This window comes from Drosophila willistoni (assembly GCF_018902025.1).
Source record: "Drosophila willistoni isolate 14030-0811.24 chromosome XR unlocalized genomic scaffold, UCI_dwil_1.1 Seg8, whole genome shotgun sequence".
NCBI lineage: Eukaryota > Metazoa > Arthropoda > Insecta > Diptera > Drosophilidae > Drosophila > Drosophila willistoni.
Genome location: NW_025814059.1, coordinates 2,354,720 through 2,377,817, shown reverse-complemented (window position 1 = coordinate 2,377,817; position 23,098 = coordinate 2,354,720). Strand labels below are relative to the sequence as shown.

The 23,098-nt window shown below is 33.7% G+C and overlaps 2 protein-coding genes across 2 annotated transcripts; one reads left to right on the top strand and one right to left on the bottom strand.

Annotated features, from left to right (window-relative positions):
• Nucleotides 1-1,398: 1,398 nt before the first annotated feature.
• Nucleotides 1,399-15,071, top strand: LOC6645701. Its single transcript, XM_023177652.2, has 4 exons — nt 1,399-1,472; nt 13,408-13,604; nt 13,744-14,065; nt 14,494-15,071. Exons 1-4 carry the CDS (start codon nt 1,470-1,472, stop codon nt 14,893-14,895), a joined length of 924 nt encoding a protein of 307 aa, XP_023033420.1. The 5' UTR covers nt 1,399-1,469; the 3' UTR covers nt 14,896-15,071.
• A 2,440-nt stretch (nt 15,072-17,511) lies between these two features.
• Nucleotides 17,512-18,002, bottom strand: LOC6645846 (cuticle protein 7). The gene is made up of 2 exons (XM_002068571.3): nt 17,878-18,002; nt 17,512-17,815 (listed from the first exon to the last, which is right to left on the bottom strand). The coding sequence occupies exons 1-2, from the start codon at nt 17,956-17,958 to the stop codon at nt 17,525-17,527; spliced, it is 372 nt and encodes a 123-aa protein (XP_002068607.2). The 5' UTR covers nt 17,959-18,002; the 3' UTR covers nt 17,512-17,524.
• Between the last annotated feature and the right edge of the window lie 5,096 nt (nt 18,003-23,098).

The following is a 23,098-nucleotide window of genomic DNA, read 5'->3' as shown; positions in this document are numbered from 1 at the left end:
TGTTAATAAATTTCTCAATTGAATGCTACAATTATTTATGACAAGAAAAGTTTATGGCTAGTTTGCTTATTTATGATCCAGTTACAAAGTATGAAAATTGAATATTAAATTTGTTTTAATTACATCCGCCAGCAAAGTGCATCTTTTAGTTTAGTTTAGTTTGGATCGTAGAATAGTTGAGCCATAAAATATACAAAACATTTCACACCGAGTCTTAAGTTGCTTAACTATAAAATAAAAATTAATTTATGTACATCTCGTTTCCTTATCTAGGCTCCACTTTAAGGTCAGATGAGCTCTTATTTAACATAAGACTTTTGCTTTTTTTTTTTTTTTGCCTTGGAAGGTTTACACCTCTTTGAAACTTGTTTGAGATTCTTGAGTGGGATAAGTGATCGGCCTAATGTATAACCTCCAACCTTTTTTGCTCCCCAAAAAACAAAGCAAGAAAGAAATATCGCATGCGATAAAATCTTATTGCTACATAGTCACGTTTAGACTGTTAGCCATGACATGGGCCGGCTACGCCTTCTTCTCTTTTGGCCATATAAGCCAAAAAGATTCCGAAAATGAAAATAAGAGTGTTTTGCTGGGGGCCACTTAAAATGCGTGGCATGCGGCACACATTTGGCTACAAATTTGCGACACTGAAAGACCAAAAAATAAATTAAAAACCCCAACGGCAATTGAAAATTACTGCGTACTTTAAATTTACAGAAAAACGAAAAAAAATGGTCATTTAAATTGGTTTCAATGCTTACGCATGCGCAACAGATCGCAGCAAACCATTGACTAGGTCAGACCCCCCCAGAAATGGTCTATAACTTGAACTATCAGGCACAGCCATACGGAATAGATCTACTACTAGAGACTGTCTGAGAGTCTCAATATGAATAAACAGCAAATTGACATAGTCATCGTTGTCATCATTATCATCATCATCATCATCATCATCAACATCATCAGAGGCACAATCACCGCTCACTGTGCCACTAGGGTCCAGCTATAGTAATAGAAAATTGCATAATATATGCAATTGATATTTTGCTTTAGTTAAATCAGATTTTAAATTTGTCATTCAATATGCGAGAGTTGTCTACAATTACCAGATACTACCGGTCAGTGTGTGTGTGTGTGTGTGTGTGTGTGTGTGTGTGTGTGTGTGTGTGTGTGTGTGTGTGTGTGTTTGAGTCTGAGTGTGTGTTTGTTTGTTAAAGTCAATGGAAAATCTATCTCTATCTAAAAATATCTCACATAGAGGACAAACTAAACAACTTTCTGTGTTGTATTTGTGTGTGAAACTTTATATGATTTGTAATTATTTTGTTTTTTTTTTTTGCTTTATGGCCCTCAAATTCTACAGTGATTATAATTAAAAATCATCCCATATATATATACATATATATATATGCACGTATTTTGCAGTTGAAACATCTTAGAAGATTGGCACGTTTCGAAATTACAACAAAATGGTGAGTACATAACATTTATTTAAGAATTTTGTTTAAATTGTATTGTTTATGATAAATATTTGTCAAATTGTTAAATTAAAAAACACGCTTCATCTGAATTACATTATTATTTTGTTTTTGTTTTTTGTTTTCGTTATCAAATATGCAAACACGTGCAGTTTGCATCGTTTCATCATTCAATGCACTGCCAAATGCATATACCTATATATTAATGTATACTTTACGCTTTCTCACACATATACGTACGTATGTACATAAGTGTGTGATTTTAAAATATTTAATAAACTCGCACGAAACGTTTTCTTAATCAGGCAAACAAAAAAATTGTCACACACAAAACTTGAGGCCAATGCATAAATTTTTATATAATATAACGAATTCGTGTCATCGGACCTTTTAAGGTGGCATAACTCTTTCCCATCTTACTTATGTGTAAAATATTCTGGTTTATAGTACAGTCAATATCCTTTTAAAGAGCTGAGACACATATATGTTATTCAATTTGTATTTGAAATCTGCAAAGGAGAGATAATTTCCAAGCTCTATGAGTCCCTTCTAAAGGATTTAAAGAGATTTATTTTGCTTTGCATCGTTCAGAATATTCACATTTAGATACTTTTATAATTCTTATGAAAGTCTGGTCAAAAGGTCGATAATTGATAATACTGGCGACGCATTCTTATGGTTAAGCAGATCGTGCTATATAAACACATCACTAATTAGACATTATTGAGACCTGCTAAATGAAGGAGAGCTTTTCCTGTTTATAATAACAAAACGTTTTGATTGTTCGATCAATGTGAGTCATAAATGCGTTATACATTGTGATTGCATGAGGTAGAACCTCGATATAACCATCAATGAGATCTCCTTATGTATGTACTTATCTTTAGCCTTTTAAAGTTCAGTCCGACGTCATGGTTGGGACCATTATATGGTAAATATATTGTTTTCTCTCTCTGGCTTTATCCTTGAGATGCGATGAGAAAGGCAATGACCTGCAATGTGGTTAAATTTGTTCTTTTCGCTTCTTCTTCGTCATTTAATGAGACTGTAGCAAGTTCGTGTCTTAAGTCTTTTGTTTTTTCATTTCCCTTTTTTTTAATTTTGTATTTTTTTGATACCCTTGATAAAGAGAGATTATACATATATTTTGTTTACATATTTGAAATGCTTATATAATGAAGTATGAAGTATTTTTTTCGTCCCTATTCACTTAACTTACAAAAAGTAGCTAATTTTGAGCTAAATGGGATGGAGTAAAAGTTTTTAGTAAGTGACTAAAACTGATTGCATGATTGGGTCTTTTACCCAAGGATTCCTATGGAAATGACTATTCCTGGCAACAGTGATAAAAATATGGGACTTAAAAGCTAGCCAATTCGTCCAGAAGTACTCCCAAGCCTTTATATGAAAAGACCAAGTCTAAAAATAACCAATTAACCAATTTTCAAAACTGATGCATTCATTTTTTATGTTGGAAAGCGATTATTTAAATAGCAATACAAATTATAAAACATATATTTTGTTAAGGACTTTAGTTTGTCAAATTCTTTAAGGGGCTCAAAAATTCTAAAAAAAAAAAAAACTATAACTTTGCCCATACATACATTGATACACAATTTAAAAACATATTAACTATAGCTAAAAATGAAAGGATAAAAGTTTTTAGCATAGAAAAAAAGAAATGTAATCGCAGCAAATGATTCGAAAAGGTTCATGAGGTTATAGATGTATTTTATTAAAAGGATAATTGACTTGACAAGCGATTCTAATTGTGGCTAACTAATGTCTTAAACTAGAATTTCAAAGGGTATAGAAACTTCGGCAAGATCAAAGCCATTTGGAGCCCTCTAGTCTTTATTTTTTTTTTTGTGGTGATGATGATGCTTCACCGGAAACAAAAACATTTCTGTTGGTCTTGGTGAAATCAGCTTCATTAATTGTCAAAATACAAAAACGCCAGACCAGCGAATGAATGAACGGGTGGGAGATTGGCAGGCAGGGAGGAGGCAGTGTGGTTAGGTAAATATAATAATATTTGTGCAACATCATTTAAGTAATTAACGTATTCGATTATATGTACATACATATATATGTATATATTTATATATATGTATATATATTTATAAATGTTGCTGATTTTGGTAGGTAGCCCGCAGATAAAAACAACAAACGAAAAAAATATATTTAAATGACTTCCTTAAACGTATTAATCTTGACTCATGTGCTTACCAAATCAAAGTAAATAAATAACATAAACAATATTTGTCTTGCCCCATTCAAAGTCAATTTGTCAGATCAATTACAAAATGATACCAATGTATCGTTTGCCCTATATTAATATATTTAAGCCATTGTTGTCTATGTTGTATAAAAAATGCATCGGATCGGATATAATCATTATCTTTTGTTGTTATTGGTCTTTTGTCATCTTTTTCGTTTTCTTGACCTAATCGAGCGTTGCGTGAGAGAGTTTATTAATTAACCTTTGATTGAATATTGGTAAATGTTTGTTTTGAGTCATAATTTATAAATTGCATTACATATAAATTTGTATGTTTGTTTGTTTGTTTGTTTGCTGGCCAAGAAAATTGAAATTTTATGCAAAAATTCAATGAAGAAAATTATACAAATTATTTGAGTGCTTTTGTTTCGTTTCGTTTTCGTTTTATTTGCCATAGCAAGACAATCAGAAAATAATACTGTGAAATCAAATGCAACTTTTGAATGGTCAAGCCAATCATTTTAACGGTAGCACATTGACCTCTTGAACAGGGGGAAAAAAACAACCATTGTCTCTTTTTTAACGTCTCTCGTCAAAACGACCATTCGACCCGAAAAGAAAAAGAAACTTTTGGCTACAAACCATTGTGGGGCCCATTGTTTATGGTTCGATTTATTTATTTAGTTTTAGCAATTTTTACAACATTCCTGGCCAGTTTCTGGCGAAGCTGCTAACAGGGCAAGGGGTATTATGGTGGTTGGTAGTCAGTGGGTCGGGCGTCTGAAAAGTTCAAAACACTTAACTGCCTGACAGGCATTAACTTTTCGGTTTGTAACCGTTGATTAGGAGCTTGAAGTTGCGTTGCAGATTTATGATTAGCGCCCCCAAAAACAAAACAAAAAAAAAAAAATACAGAAAAACAGGCCGAAAAACCCACCAAATCGTTGAGGAGAGACGCATTAAGTGCCCTACTCAAAATGCAAGTTATTACGTCTTGAAGGTTTTTGTTTTTCCCCCAACTCTTTTGCGAAACTGTGCCGCCCAAAATGCCAGAAATTCAATGAGACTCCAATATCGCGATCAAGTCAATCAGTTTTTGGCCAAATGACCAGCAAATATCTAACAATGCCAGAGGGTTAATAAGGAGTTAACAAATCGTTTCAGAAGTACAGAAGATTGTATACTCTTAGCAAGTGATGGCCATGTTTATGGTTCATTTAAGCAGAGCAAAGACAATCATTTGCTCTAGGGCTTAAAATGTTCTAGAATTTCCATTCAATTCCATTTTGAAATTCTTTTGAAAAGTATTCCATGGCATGATAATTGTTTGCTTTTGTTAAATGGCCTGAAAAACAAAAAAATCTTTAATGTTTATGATTAATGTTAAGCAATAAGCAGAGAAAGCCAATTTCTCAGGCATTTGAAAAATCTTTTGCAATTTATATGAAAAATTTCAACTAACCAGTAAAAAACTTTTAGAAAAAGAAACTGTATAATGTTGCTTCTGCTGTTGTCTTCTTGAATTCACATTCATGATTTTAATTTGCCATTTTTGTGTTAATTAAATTTTAATTTTTTTTTCTGTTGAACCGCCCCTTGCATGTTGCCAATGTCCAATGAGTGAAATCTACAACAACAACAACAACAACAACAACAACAACACATCTATAATAATAATAATCATAATTGTCGGAAAAAGGTCAAGTTTGCTTCTTGACTTGGTGGGAATCCATCTGCATTATATTATGGCTAACAATGCTTGGCGTTAATACAGAATCCACCTTTATCTTTACGCAGCCAACTAGGCAATGAGGAAAGAGAAAAACAAAAAAAAAAAAAATATTTCTTATTTGAATACGATTCTTTTTTTTTTTACACAATTTTTTTGTTGTTGTTTGCAAATTTCATTAACCTCATTGAACGGGTTCAAAATGCGCATTAATGGGCAACCTTTTTGCCAGCGTAATTGAAATCAACATGATGTCTATTTATTATCATCTCTCTCTCTCTCTCCTTGTCTCTCTCTGTGTCTTATTATCTCTTTTCATTATAATAAATTTTTGCTTATTTATTTTTGGCTGATTGACTCCCACGTCTGCTGGAAAGCTTTGCCTTGTCTACTATTTTTTATTCAATTTTGTTTTTTTTTTTAGATTCGCAAATCAAATTTTTTTGGCTATCGATTATATATCTGTAGATGTATATATTGTTTATTATTCTTTTGTTATATTTGTGAAAAGGTTCAAATAAATAGCATGGGAACATTGTGGCAATTAATCAAAATGCATAAGCATTTTTGCCAGCAATTTGTTAAACAAAAATCTTTTCTTCTTGCTTTTTTTTTTTGTTTTTTTTTTCGTTTTCTCATTCATTATTTCATTCAAATGTGAGAAGCTACAAGGAAAGGAATTTAGTTAGTTATGATAACAGAAAGATTTTATGCTTGTTTAATTAACTTCACGGTATATTAGTCTTAATTATACATATAATTTCAGTTGTTTCTAATCAAGTCGTGGAATCAGCAATTTTAAAACAGTTTCCTATGAGATTCATCAATGGGTTAGTTAAAATTACTTACTAGTCACTTCTATAGAAATCATTTAACAAGTTAAGCCATGTATCTATGTATATATATACACACTTTAGGTTTTCATAACCATCTGAAGAACTCTTGAATCATCTCAACTTGAATTGTTTCAACACTCTTTAATTGCTGCCATTTCAATAACAGGCAATATTACCATGGATAAGACATTCTAATAGAAAAAAATAAATAAAACCAAACCACTTTAGAAAGCTTGAAGACTGGCAAAATCGATTATATATATATATATGTATGTATACATAGACATATATGAATATATTTGTACATCGTCATCTACCTTCACCACTAACAATAAGAAGAGGTAAAGAAACCAAGACAAATCGCTGCCAATCAACTATCATAATTCAAGATACATCTGCCAAGTGTGTGACGGCACATTCAAAAAGATATATTATGTATATAGTCGGTAGATCGTGTGCCTGCACAAGGTTATTGTTGCAAAAAGGAGCTGAAAGAAAAAGAATTGGTCAGAAACGTGGAATGAAGGTAGCTTAATTTTCTGATGAGGAAGCCAAACAACAAAAAAAAAAAAATAACACAAAAATTGTTGAATGGAACTTGCAATCGAAACCGAAACAATTTGTACAACAAAAAAAATGCTTGAAACAAGTTTGGTGCTGCGACAACAACAACAACAACAAAAATGAAACCACATAAACGGGGGAACAAAAACGAAAAAAAAAAAAATAAAACAAATAATGTTTGGCGTTAAAAATTCATGTCAAAATTTAACGCTAGCTTTAGCCCAGAAAAGGGGACAGGTAGAGAGGGTGGTACAAGGGAGGCAGAGCTGTTGGGGGAGGTGTGTGTATGTGTGTGTTTGTTTGTTCTCCACGAAGCAGCAAGGTCAGTTTGGTTTAATTGATAAATGAATGCAATGAGCAAGCGACAATTTGCCAAGCCTTGAACTTCTCCGACATGAGAGCAAATTGATGAAGATGGAGCACTTCAAGTGCCACCACCCCCCACCCCTTACCCCTACTCCATGGAGGAGGAGTAGAAGAAGGCGGCTAGGCCAAGCCAAGTAACACTTTATATGCAAATGAGAGACAACAACAAGCCTGACATGGCGTTGTAATAAAGCAGCTAATTACGTGACACGCTTCGCCTGTTCGACTTGAAGCAGATGAAGTCATTGGTAGTCTATGGTCTCTGTCTCTCTCTAAGTGTGTGTGTGTGTGTTTGTGTGTCTCTTTTTTTCACTTAAACCCTTTATTTATGTTTAGTTGACTGTGATTCTCGTCTTAACCGAAGGTTAGCCTGTCAGACCAGGCCCCAGTCAGCTGTGCTTGACAGAACTTGGCTACCTCGAACTCTCGGGGGGCTTTAGAGCCAATTCACAGTCCGGATGTCTTCTTGTCTTGTCTATGCTCGTTGCGTTCTGCACCAAAAGCGATTAAGATGTAAATTTAATGAGTACGTACTACAAACTGAAGATTTATGGGTGATATTTTGATTTTGACGCCTACTATGAACCACACACACATACCACAAAGTACATACAATAGTTATTGTATCCATAAGATATTCATAGACATTGTGATTTTGACATTTCCTGCTTGGCCATAATGCGAAAATTTATGAACTTTATAAAACAGATTGCAAGCAAAAACTGTAGGGCATGACCAATCAAGAAAAAGAAGCTTCTTTCCTTTCCAACCAAAAAAATATATAATTAAGTCGTTACGCCAAATACTTATTATATAGTATACATAAATATCTGTGTTTGTCGTTAAGCTGGTCATCTAAAGGTGTTTAATTAAGAAAAGTTTATTGTAATTCTATCAGTAAAACAAAAAAACATTTTACATATCACTCAAATTATGCATAGAAGATGAGAACAAAGTGACAAAATCGAAATCAAATAGTTTTATGAATTCTTTAAATCATAATAAAACTGACATTGAAATAGCTCACAAACATTTGTCACAAACATTTACATAAAGGGCTTAGAATCTACAAAAAAAAAGTTTAAGTCCAATACCCGATTGAAGAATCTTAACTAAATGAAGTCAAAACAAGATTGGCTTGTAAGCTTAGTCTGATATTCACCTTGAAAAAGATGCTTTAATTAAAAATTTAAAAAGAAATCTTCAAAAGTCTTATCTTTTCAAATCTGTTACAAATCTTTGAATAATTTTTAAAAAATTCGTTGCTCGATCTTTGGAATATTCATTAAATAACTTCATAATAAATTCTGTTGTGTTTTTGTTGACTTTTTAGAATTAAATCAAACCTTTCATAAATATGACGCAAAAAAAGACGATCGATCTGCCATAGAGCCTGAAAAATATTGAAAAATAAAATAGACCAAAAACCGTTTTCAGGATCTAAATATAATTCTAACAAATACTTAGAAAATTTAATAAATAAATAGCCATACATAAATTTTCACTTGTTATGCATTTTAAGTTATTTTTCTCATATTCTCATAACAAAATTTATATATTAATATTTCATTAAAACCATTTGAACATACGATTTAGGTATATCTTAAAAGATTTTGACGGTGTGATAAAACTATGAAAAATTTTATGATTGACAATTCAGGACATTCCTGAATATGCTTCCAATATCAAAACTTTTTGTTTTAGAAATTGATGATTATGTCCTAAAAATCGAAGATGAAATTTTCACATTTTTTTTGAGTATTTGTTTAGTATTTTAAAAGGTTTTGACAATTCAAAGCAATTGGATTCTAAGATCTACACTTTGCTTGAATTTTGTACTGATAAGAAACTAAGTACTAGTTTAGTGCTGGGTACTAAAGCATTTCGTTTCGCTTAATAGTAAATGGCTCCCACTTGACTTGACTTAATACACTATCAATAAATTTATTCCTTCTGCACTTATTAGATTTATGTTCTTTAAACTAAAATTTGATTGAAAATTACCAAGGGACAGAGTGAAAGAAGGAGATTTTTAAAAATCACCACATTTGCAAATGAAAAATAATTAAGAGCTTAAAATTAGTTGATGTACTTAAAGAAGGATCGCCATGTTTTAGCTCCCTACCCATTCGCAATAATCGATGAATGTAATTTTGATTAATGAGCTTATGGTTTGAAGCATTTCGTTTCGCTTCGCATTTGGCCCACTTTTATCAATCCTACCTCACGATATAACAATATTCATGCAGCCTTTTATTAATATCCATCGATTGCTGATCTTTTCACCCACATCTTTATGCCATTGACTTACTTTCATCACCCACACAATTGCTGCAGTTTTTTTCTGTTATTTTTGGGTGGAAATAACCATTTATCATCATATCACACATGTGTACAATATGAATAGAGAAAACTTATGCAACTTTTGCACCCGCATGCTGTACAAAAAAAAAAATTTACAATTCACAATTCACAAATGATATCTATTTTTGGTTTTCCTATTACCTCCCCCAACCCATATTATCCTATCAATATAATTAAATTGCAATATCAGACCCGCACGACCCACAAAATAAAAGAAAATAAAAAAAAAAAACAAAAGCACACGCCATCTAACCACTAGGCATATCTATCTATCTATATATATATAGACCACCCGACTTCAGCCTCCATCTTGGTATAAGCCAATATAAATTATTTCAATTAAGGCGTTTAAAAAATGATTATGGCATACTTATTATCGAATTACAATTTGAACGCGCCAATTGCAAGCGTTAAATTTTGGTTTTATTTTTTTGATAATGTTGTGTAATAATAAAACAAAACAAAAACCAAAAAGAAAACCATAAACCAAAATAGACAATGGCTTATGCTTGAAGAGATCTCTTAAGAGATTTTTCGCGAATGTGGATGGTGGTTATATTTTATTGGTGGAGGAGCTGGCAGCTGGTTAACCACACCAAAGACAGCTGGCTCCCCCGATCTTTTCGAGAGTAAAATTAAATCTAAGCTTGACCCAAAAAAAAAAACCAAAAACAAAACAACACCAAGTCCGAGCAATGAATTTGCTAATACATATTATATTCTGTTTATACTCTATATAAATATAGAAAAACATATTCTTCTAGATTCTAGATTCCAAATATGAAAAGATGATTACATATTTGAGAAATTTATGTGGGAAACTCTTAAGCTTAAGCTTCTCTCTGCTAAAGGGTATTTTCGAGTCGGTTTGAAGTGTATTATTTCGTTGTAAATGAATTTTTGTAGGTGTTTTTCTCCTTCTTATATTTTGCAGTTAAGCACTTAATTTGAGCACTGAAACACACAGAGAAACCGGCCCAGTCATTTGATAATAAATGATTATTTTTGTACTAAACTGCGTTAATCAAAGATAATGATAATGCCGTTCAGTTTTTTGGTTGTACGTAATTCATTTTGTTGCTAGTTTTTATTTTTCTGAGCAGTGCTACGATTATTTTTTATTGATTGTTTTTAATTAGTAAAGAGAATTTTTTGTGGCACGCCTTCATCTGCCCGCCGCATTACCGCAGAGTACAAAATCGAGATCGTAGGAGTGCCTGTACTTGTTGTTAGTTCAATTAAACCCCCCTCCTCCTCCCTTCCTTCCCCATCATGCCAGAAGGGGTCATTCAACCAAGCAAATGGTTGCCCAAAGGCATAATTCATTACATCAAACGATGCGAAAGAACGAGAACCCAAATGACAATGCAAGAATGAGGAGGATAAAGGGAAAAAAACTTGATTCATTTACTCCACGAGCATTTCCAATGATTTCTTTGGAATTCTCAAGTTCATGGCCAAAACATGTCGGTCCATTATGGCCATTATGTCTGTCGGAAGTGCTGAGACAGAGAGACACACGCACACACACACACACACTGGGTGTCTGACTGACTGTCTGTCTGACTGTCTGACTGACTGCTTATGTTTATGGCATAATTGGGTGACCATTGTTACACAAATTTGATCTAGCTTTTTTTTTTTTTTGGTTGCCTTAACATCATGCTACTTAATAACAAGTCTTGTCAAACTGGAGCTACAGCTGAAGCCATTAAAAAAAGGTCTGAAAGTTGAAAACATTTTCGACACAATGAGACTGTCTATGCGACTATATACATGGTATAAATTTATGTGATTACTATGTTTAGGCGTATTTTGTATTGATTTAATGATGTCAATGATTGAATTTATTTATTTTTTACGCCAAACGTCAAAATTCATTTCGATTTTCTGTCCTCTTCGATGGAATAGAACTGCTTAAGCTATTGCAATTAAATTAAATACACTAACATTTGTCATAAATAACTAACAAACTGCCAAATTTCATAAAATTTGGCAAAGAATCAGCCAAGTATCACCCTAAGTAATCCAAAACGGACGCTCAAAGATAGCCTTTGGAAAATAATGTATATGGGTACAAAATTATTATTGCATGGTATACCAAAGTCGATGCATTACATACTTACATACTTACTTAATTTTCGGGTCAATTCATTTTTAAAAGCTCGACACACATACTAAAAAACCTTTAATTAGAGATCATGGCTCAAGTATTTGGTGTACAATTATGATGCACAAAGAGTTGTACACTCACACACAGGCTTGGCCATCGTCATCCTCATTCCCCAATTTGGTTAATTGATTGACAATTTTGCATTTCCCCCACCCCCTTCCTCCCCTGTTACTCACTTGCCATGCACAATGCATTGCTAATATATTGCAGCAACTTTTTGTCATTGCTTTGTGCAATAACAAAAACCTACAAACAGAAACTCAAATCAAGGCCAACTTGACAATTGATGCGTAATATTCATGTCAAGTCAATTTTTTTGGGGCTACATTTGTTTGATCTGCAGATTATATTAGTTAGTTAGACAATGACACTTTTAGATAAAGATATGATATGAGATATATAAGTTAATAGAAAATATTATTTGTCTATAAACATAAGGGCAATTGATAGGGATTAAGTGGAGACAAGTGGCCATCAAAGGTTTAGAGATATAAATTTCGTTCACTCTGCTTTCAGTTTAACAATTTTATGAGACACAAATAAATTTTTTTAAATTTTTTTTTTGTAACACGCTTAACACTTCCTAATAGATCATTAGTTAAGTAAATATATATAAAAAAAAACTGCTTATTGAACGAATAATAAACACCCAAGTTGACATTCTTTCAACAATTCAATTGTAAACGAGTTAAAGCTCACATACAAATACATTTTCATACACATGTATGTATATAAAATGTTAATCATAATAATAATAATAAAAACAGAAAAGAAAAAAAAATGTCACATTGAATTCAAATTGAATGTAATTAATCAACAATACGTATAAAAATTCAATTATTGAACCAACTAATTCAATTAACTGAGCAAACAGTTTTTATAATAATAATATTTTTTGTATATAATTATTAACAAATGATAAGTCAAGCAGCAGCTGGTGACAAGTTTCAGTTTTTGATTTTGTTTTTCAGTTTCATGCCAATGACTTAAACATTTTGTCAATATTTTTGTTGTTGTTGTAGATAATTGGCAATGGTTTGGTTAAAATGTTGTGGAAATGTTTCATCGTATGTTTCATAGAGCAACAGGTGCAACAATCACTTAAAGTTTGTTTGTTTTTTTTCGTTTTTCTATTTTTCCTACACTTGACATTGTTTGTGCATTGAAAAGTGTGCTGCAATTATCATTAAAACATTATTAAAAAATACAAAAACAAAGAAGCAAAAAAAAAAGATAATACTAATCGAAAATCAAGTTGGAAAAATCGAGTTCAAGTCCAAAATCTGAGTATCTCTCTGTATGTGTGTGTGTGTGTGTGTGTGATTTAGTTAAATTGAGCTTCGTCTGGGGGCAATTCGCAATGCGACTAAATAAAGCAAATTTAATTGCTCCTCATGCCCGATTGTCGATTCTGATGCAATTTGACAAACTTGAATGCTGATAAGGTGAAGCGAGTTTTATTTATATTGTACAGATGTTTGCAGGCAAACAAATTTCATTGAGATCAATTTTAATGAATTGAGGGCGGTTGCCTTTGATGGGCAACGCCTAATTGTGCCCGAAACAGTGAAATACATTCTTGTAACAATTTGCAAAAACATGACAATGCATCGCAGATATACATACACGTTTATTGTTAAACAATATTTGTTTTTTTTTTCTTTTTTTCTTTTTAGCTATCGTCTTGCCTGCTGCTAGTCACCTGCCTTATCCTGCACACTCAGGCCATAAGAGTGGATTGGGGTACAAATACGGGGCCAATTGTTCCACCGCCTCCTCGCACAACACCACAACCGCCACGTAAGCCATATCGTGAGCCAGCTCCCGTTTGGGAGGATCAAAGTGATGATATACCCAATCCAAATCCATATGTGTAAGTATTTTAGCATTTAGCCAAAAGTAAAAGGTATGTAGGGTAGAGAGACATATATTTTTAGTATGTAATCACATAAGTCAATGCTTATCAAAAACCGATTTGTCTTTGTGTCTCGTTTTTTATTTTTGGCCTATAGGTATGTTCTGCCACCACCATCACGTCCTCGCACCTGGGCCATACCGGCTGGTCCCTATGCCCCACCCAATTACAACAATCAGCCGCCTCAGGCCAACTATGGCCAACTGGTTACACCAACGCCACAATTCTTCAATGGTGGAGCAGGAGGAGGCGGCGGCACAACTGTGGTGCCAGTGCCAGCATTGGCAGCCCAATATGTACCCGGAGTGGGTATTAAATATACGGCCATTGTGATGCCCAATAAATTGCAGGGCAAATATAATGCCAAGACAAAGAAATACAAGGCCTACGAGAAGGCCAAATATGCGCCATGGAACTATGTAAGGCAATATGATGGTCGTAAGCGTTATTTGCGCTATTAATATGCAAAATTAACATATATATACCTAAATATACACACACACACACACACATATATATATAATGAACATTTTTATTTGTAAATTACAAGAAATTAAAAACCAAAATCCACACAACAACAACATACGAAAAAAAAATAGAAAAAAACGAAATGAAATGAAAACTGAAAACTGCTTTTGACACTTTTTGTTTATTGTAAATGCTTAGCAAAATTTAATCAAATATACAAAACAAACCACTATAAACCACTGCTTCATCCTCAACCATCACCACCACCACCACCACCACCATTCATCTCCTTCTCCGCCCACCTTTTGCTCAATGCTCATACACATACATAATCATATCCATGTCCATGTCATAATCATAATGCATCATCTTATTGCAGTTGCAGCTGTTGCCAATGGAGGAAAAGGCCATGGAATGGCAGGCTCAGTTAGAGGCGGAGGCTGAGGCCCAAATGAAGCCTGTTAGTTCCTCAACAACAACAACAACAACAACACCAGTGACTATAACAACGACTGGAGCACTCAACATCATTCCAACAACAATAACATCAGACCCATCATCTACATCTACAACAACAACAACAGCAGCAGCAGCAACTGCAACTAGAGAGCAACATCAGCCTACAACCATTGCCAATTACAAGCTGGCGCACGAGAAAAGTGCCTACCTGAAGAAGCACAATAAGCTGAAGAAGCTGCTGCAGTTGGAGAAGGAGAGGGCCGAAAATGAAAACTTGTTGCAGCAGCAGCAGCAACAGCAGCAGGCCAACCAGACAAGTTGAGCTGGCCAACAACAAAAAATTAAAACAACGTGAAATAAAGGAGCAGCTGAGTAAACACACAAATATACACACAACACACACACACACGAAAACACACGAAAAAAAATTAAACGAATATTATGTTTAAGGTATACCCAAAATTTGTAAATAACTATTAATAAAATCCAATAATAAAACGTAACCAAAACACACGTAAAAAATTGCAAAATCTCACAGTTTTAGAAGACAAACAGAGAGGAGACAATAAAAGAATGCGATGAGGGGATCGACTAAGTGATACCAAGAGTTTAATTGAAAGAAGAAACAGAAAAGCAAACTTCAAGCCTTACCTTTCTCTACTAAGATCAGATTAATCACGGTCGAATGCTGTGAAACTGATACAACTTTTGCTCCTTAAGTTGCTCCTAGAAAAGGATTTATTATAACCCTTTATAACTTCAGAATTTTGTCGAAACAAACAATGTTTGCTACAATTTCTAGCCACAATTTCAAAATTTCTTTCTATATACATTTCTTGCATACTTTGAGGGGCAAAATGTAAACTTTTTCAATTGATTGTACAAACAAACTATCCCAATCAAATCTAGTTTTTGATGGGTATGAAAAATCTTTTTGTTAAATTGGTTAATTTGACGCTAGGAAACATTATCGACACCTATTTTATGTTTTTTGACTGATGTAAAACAAAAGACTTAGGCAACGAACTTGAGACTTGCGTGCTAAAAGACGCGAGACGCCATAACAGAGAGAGAGAGAGGGGAAGAGAAAGACAACATTAAATTGTCTTTTAATTGCATGAAACCCCAATACGGGGTTAGGCAAAAGGGTAAGCGGCAAGGTGAGCTGTCAAAAGCAAAAATATAACGGACCACCCCACCACATACACACACACACACACTAGCTAACAACCATAACTGATTGGCACTTTCTTGAACGACTTTTCATAGCCTTAGGCAGACAAAAATAAACTAAAGGAAAAAACTAATGTACACACACACACATAGACAGAGAGGCAATTAGCCTAAGCAATTAACAATGTCGACGGCAACGGCTTCTGGGCCATCATTTAAAATTGATCACAGAGCGGTCTATACATATTTGAGGTCTTAACCCTGACCATAGAGCTGAGCTAGACAGACAGCCAGACATCATCATTATTATCAAGAGGAATAACAATTCTTTGCCACAACTTTTCACTTCACTTACTCCAAGTTTTATGTCATTCAACGTCGTCTGTGCATTGTCAACGAGTTTGCTGTTTAGATTTAATTGCTCGCGCTTCACCAATACACTTAACCATATTAACACAACCAAAAACAAAACAACAAACAATAACAATAACAATAGCAGTTAACCACAACAACATAAAGACTTGCACTCATTAATAATAATTAAGGTTGAAAATTAATTTTGGTTGTTGCCTTTACGTTTTTGTTTCTCTTTTTTTTTTTTTGTTGAAAAGTGGCCCAACATTAATAATTTTGTTGTTGGTACATAAATACAAAACAAAAAGTGTTTAATTAAAGACAATTTGTTGAAATTAATACGTAGATAAACTGACAAGACTTCAAACAATACTAATGACAATTTGATTAGGCAAGTCTATTTGATAACTTTCTGATCAACAAAGAAAGATTTCAAATTCAATTTCAGGCAGGTATGAAGGGCTTAGAGAACTTGGTTCTCCTTTTTTTGGTTTTGAATTTTATATCTTTCTTTTGTTTCGCGATAAGGATAAAAAAAAATCATTCTACAAACGTAGACGTCAGGATAAATGTCTTGGAAATCGTTCCCTGAGCAAGTCTAATACCAAAAAATTTGATTCTGTTAATCTCATTTATTAGGAGTATCTTTTCCTAAGAGGTTAAGAGGGTAACCTAGAACCCACTGCAAAATGGCAGGGTTAATCCTTTGGTATTATTTCAAGGATATTTTGGCGATATGATGGTTAGAAGCCATTTTGAAAAAGTAAGTTGTATTTTTGATTAAATAGGTACCTCAAAAATAATATTCAAATAAATATTTAATGAAGAAAATCTAAAAAGAATGTAAAAGAATGGTTTTCTTTGATTACGATTCGTTGTAATCGGCTTGACCTTGCAACACCAAAAAATTTACCCGTATACTTATACTTACTCCAACCCTTTCGTCCTTTTTTTATAACTTCAGCTTTCTAAAGAGGAAGAAAATAATTTATGTAATTGATTATCAGACAAAAAAAAAACACTTGTGATTTGCATTTTACAAGTTGCATTTCTTTTCAGTTGACACTTTTGTTTTTTTGTGGCTAATTACAAATTGCATTTGAGTTAACATTATTGGTTCTTGGTAGTTAATAACATTTTGCATACATAAGTCCAGATAAATCGATCAATTCATTATGCATTTATATATATATATATATATAGAATGCATTATCACATCATCTAAAATCGTTAGCAGGCAATTTGAATTTATTGAAATCTAATTAAAATTACAAATTTTTAAATATATATATTTTTTTTGTTTTTGAACTTATTGAATTTATGACCTGTGGCAAGATGCGACAAATTTTTGCTGCTGTCTTAGTTAGCAGTGTCCGGTTTAGCACTCCGGGAATTTTGTTTGTTTGTTAAATTTAATAAATATATTAAATGACAAAAGCCACTGGCTTAACAAGTGGCAGAGCCTGTAATGGTTGCCTTTGTTGTTCATATGCAAAGTCTCGACTCTGATGCACAAAACTGTGAGCTGAACGTTGGGCAATGACAGCCCTATAGCCTCGAGATCCCCTCACCTCATAGTGTACGCTGCGTACATGTCCATTGGGCTCCAGGTGAGTGTATGAGCCATATACATGATTACCTTGACGCTGTTCACGATGTAAAATGTGCACTTGACTGTTTGAATCGGATATATGATATTGATGCGTATAATGCAGCTGCAAAAATATGAGTAAGAATATAAGGTGGAGGAATGAGATGGGTGAGGGGAAGTACTCACCTTTGCATCATCATGATTGTTGCCAAAATCATTGTAAAATTCAATATATTCAGTTGCTGCTGCTGTTGCTCCTATTGCCATGCATAATATTAATAGACATAATCCAGTGAGGGCAACATTGTGGCAACCCATAACCAATCTCAAACACGTGGACATGAGTTGCAGCTACAAAAATTAATTTGATTAGAAACGTAACGAAATGTAAGTGAAGTAGGCACAAGTAGGCAGATCGAGGGAGAGAGACACCATCATGGAGGTGAAAATCATTTGCACTTTTAAACAACAAGCGAGCAAGGCAACCAAGCAGCCAGCCAGCCAGCCAGCCAGCCACTTCATTTGTTGCCACTGCCATTGCTGATTTGCAGTTAAAGCTTAAAGCGGGGCCAACTTCCTCCTACTGGCCAGCCAGCTTCATACTACATAGCTGATCGCCTGCCTGCCTGCCTGCCTGCCTGCCTGCCTGCCTTGCCTGATGCTGATTACATAGTCACGTTGTTAACTACATCTTCACGGTGGCAGTGCAAAAACCTTGCAGCGTGTGGTGCTGCATGCCAAAAGTTGGGCAATCAAATCGAATCAAAGCCCAACATCTTTCACACTTCGTTAAAGGTAAAAGCCATCTGAGCACTCTCAATCTCATAGTCGCAGTCGAAGTCTTAGTCTTTTAGTCAAGGCAATTTAGTGTCAAAAAGCGAGTAGTCGATAACGGGCAAGCAAGTAGAAAAAAAACTATAACTGCAATATGCACATTATGGATCTCGATCTCTGGCTCGTTGGCTAACATGGCCCTAACGTGACTAGTTGCCAGTTTGAATGGCCTGACCCGGCAATTGGAACCCTTTTTTTTTGCCGTCTTCTTGTTGTTGTTGCTTTGGGTTTGGCTCTGACTCTGATGGAGATTGCCGTTTATGTGTTTGCAAGGGGCAACTTTCTTTCTCTTGCATCATGATGGCTAACGTTTCTTTTTTTTTTCCTCCTTAAATTTTTCATTTTTTTTTTGTTGTTGTTGTCTTTCTTTTACTGCAGCACGTTTCACTGGAAATGCAAAGATTTGAACAAGTGACGCGCCAACCATCCCAACGCCACATCTAGCCCAGGTTTACCAAACTATCCACCTAACCACCTACCGCCTCCTAGGTTCAGTCTCTTCATTTGGATGCTTCAGCAGTTCATAAAAATCAATGCCCTTTTGATTAGTTACAGCTGTAATTGCAAAAAGAAAATAAAAAAAAAAATATTGTGAAAGGCATATTATTTCGAGACTCCGTCTCGAATTCGAATTCTCTGCCAATAATAGAGAAATTGTCTAATTAAATATTTTTTTTTTTCTTTCTTTTTTCATTGCTTTGGGCCATATTACGCATACGCCTCCAAGTGCCAAGCATTAGATACGATTGCATAAGCGATATCTTGTCAAAGAAAACATTTGCAAAAATGTTTTTTTTTCTGTTTTTTTTTTTTTGTCAGTTTCGCCTTCTGGCTAGATATTTTATCACGAAAAACCAACCAAGCAAAACCTGACAATAAACAAAAATCGTTAACTTTCATTAATAGTCGAGTCAAAGTTGTTGACTTCCATTTCCCGATTTGACTTTAATACCGCCTCTAACCCCTGGCCCTCAATACCGATTTAATATAAAATCATTGTCATAATTCATAGAATTTCGAATGGATTATCTTCGGACAGTTTGAGCACGTTGCTTGCCCATCTTTGTCATCTTTAAATGCCACCTACACTAAGCGAAATATTTCAGAAAATGAAAGGGATTCATGAAAATATTGAAGTATTATCAATTATGTTGTTTATGTATTTAGTAGATCTGGATCAAAAGTTGCTTGTCTCTTTTTAGGTCTTAAAGTGTTGAATGTTATGGTAACTACTTCAAATATTACAAAATTCCATTATTATTTTTTTAATAACCAACCATCGAGACACATATACAAAAGTCTTCCTCTAATGTATAAACAGGCTTTATGGTTTTTTTTCTGCTGTTGTACCTCATTGCAAATAGTCAGAGTCGGCTAACTGGTCAAGTTTTTAGACTCTACAGCTTGTTTCCTTTTGACTTGCTAATTGCAATGAAATGAAAATGAAATAAAAATAACAAACAACAGAGGATTGATCTAACTTTCGCCGGATCTAAATTGGAATACCCTCGCATCACTTAAAAATGTTTCATGTGAACTTAAAAAGAAAAGGGTTTACTCTTATTTAAAGATTTTATACAATTCTTGTATGCCCAAAAGATTTCAATAGCAAAATAGAAATAGTTTCAACATTTTCCTAGTTGGAGGCTAAAATATTGATATTTTTTTAAGAATTTTTGATTGATTTTTTTCACAAAAGCTATATGATCAAGTAATTCTCAATCAATTTAAATGGATATTCGTTCGATAACAGTCTTGACTTCATCTGATTAATTTAATGTTGATTTACCTTAGGTATTTATGGTACCTTATTTCAATATACCCTTTGTTTTGGTTAGGGTATTACAAAAAGAAAATCTCACACAGCATACACTCTTTTCATTACTTGTTTCATTTTCATTTTAGTTTTCATTTTCATTACGAAAATTTTCCCAAAACGCATGCATTGCATTTGAGACAGGCAACAACATGTGGCAAATGTTTATTCATAATAGTTGCCAACTGGACCAGGTTACAGAGTCACAAACAGAGTGGTTGTTGTTGTAGGAATCGGAGTTGTGGTCAAAATCTCACTTTGCCCACTTAGTGGCACAGTCAGTCAGTCAGTTGGTCTGTTAGTCAGTCAGTCAGCCAGTTAGTCTGTTATTTGCCCCATCAATGCGAAAAAAAAAATGAGAAAAAAAAATGAAAATGAAAACATTTTCTATTGATTTGTAGCCAGATTTCTTGTTTTCCTTGCTTTGTTTACATAATGAACTGCCACTGAGTGGTGCTGGTGGTGGTGGTGGTGGTGGTGGTGCTAGTGGTGACCCCACCTCCCACCCACCCCTTGGCCTATTCCGCTCCCATCACTTTTCCAATTGACCATTTGCAGCTATTCAGTTATGCGGGTGCTTTACTCACATAACATTGCTCAATGTTCGAGTATTCGAGAGATCTGATACTTGAGCAAGATTCAGAGTCGGAATTGCTATTGAAGTCAATGCAGCGGAGAAACGCCATAGAGGAGAGACCCGGAGAGAGGGGAGTTACTTGTTCGTCTGCTATATAACTTTATATATACATATATATATATATAGTATAAGTATTAAGCCGCAGCAAACTCTATAACCTTATTCAATGCTATTTGTGTGTGGCTGCTGTTGCCTGCTATTGTTGCCTCAGGCCAAATCGTCAGAGCCAATGTCGCGGCAAATGTTGCTGCTGCTGCTGATGTCTGAGCTACCGTTAACTTGTAAATATGGAAGTTACGAGTTACAGTTAATATTCCACTGAGAAAAACCAATTCCTCCCCTCTCAAAGAGGGGAAATAAACTATATTAATGTTTATGTAAACGACTAAACAAATTAAGGCCTGTTTGCATTTCAAATTTTTACAATGATTAAAAGGGCAAACAATCTAACAAATACATTTATTTGAAAACTAAAATCGTTGTAGCAACTAAATATTTTAATTAAATTCATTTAAAATGATACTCAAGAACCCTTTTTAAATTTATAGTTAAAGTAACAAAAGTACAACATTTTTAAGTCGGAGTAATTGAATAAACTATTACAGATGAGTTCATACTCAAAAAGCATCTAAAATTTGAAGAAAAAAAACTTGAAAAGTGAAAATGATTTAACTAAAAAAGAGTTTTGAACAAAATTTTTATATGATAATATATTAAAAAACACACTGAAAACTATAAGATAGCCAAATGGAATTTGAAATTAGTAGTAAAAACTTCAATAGTAAAAATTAAAAAGAGTTTTAAACTGATTTTCAATTTCAACTTAGAAATTCAATTTGAAATCAATTCAACTGATTCAAACTTTTGAACCAAATTTTAATGCGAGAACATGTTAAAAACTACCACAAAAAGGATATAAATTTCTAGAAAAAATTTCAAGACTAAAAATCAATCAACTAAAAAACGTTTCGAACCAAACGATAGACTCTAAAAAATAGCTAATGGCTAAAAACTTGAGCAGAAAAAAAGAAAAACCAGCTCAAGATATATGCATATATGCAAACGATTTCTTGCTGTGTTTTTTTTTATTTTTTTGTCCAGAAACTCTTTCCTTGACTCTATCCTTGTTGACTGGTATGGTGTTCAACCGGTTAAGTTCACCACTTCTTGTCGGCATTAGCCATAGTTTTGCATGGCTTATATAAGTTTTCGGTCATAAGGAAGATGTTGCCTTTCAAGGCCGCTACGTGTTTCGTGTCCATTCACCCAAAAACAGTTTTACTACCTTTTCGCTACCTTCCATATGAAAACATGGTCACTGCAAGGCCTTTTATGGCCAATTGCAATTACCAATTAAAATGCACCTAGGACCAGGCCATCTACTAAAAGCACTGCAATGCGATATGTATCAGAAAAAGAAGCCGAAAAAAGAAAGAAACAAACAAAATAAAAGGCAAACAGACCGACAAAAAAAATTAAAACTCTGGCTAACCCGTTTCACAGAAACAAAAATTTACATAATGTGCTCCAAATGGGCAGCAAGTAAAAATAAATCTCCAGACAGCGAAAAGCCAAAAAAAAAAAGGAAAGATTTACCAAATGACAATGACAATTGTATTTTTTTTGGCAGAAAGAGAGAGAGGGGGGACTCTATGTTGTTTGCGGAAAAGGCCAAAAAAAAAAAAAACGAAAACTCAAATGATATCTCGAATGCCAGATGCATGCAAATTGAAGTTCATGGAAAATCAATTGTGTATATATGAAAGTTGCTTTGAACCAAATGAAGGGGAACTGCAATTGTAACTGGAGCTGGAGCCAAAGCTAAAGCTGGAGCTCAGCCTCAAGTCTGGCAATTTATGTTATTGAACTTTGCTTTATGCAAATTGAAATTGAAATTCACAAGTGCCTCGATTTTTGAGTAATTGCAACAAATTTTGTTTGAAGTAACAATATTTCATCAAAAATATCTGTTTTGCATACCCTTTTTGCATAACAAGCAAAAATGAAAATAAATAAATGAAGTTATATGCCAAAAAGCATATATTTAAATAAGTATATATTTTAATTTAATATATAAATTATAATTATTTCTTTTTTCTTTAAGGGTTTAATAAATTATT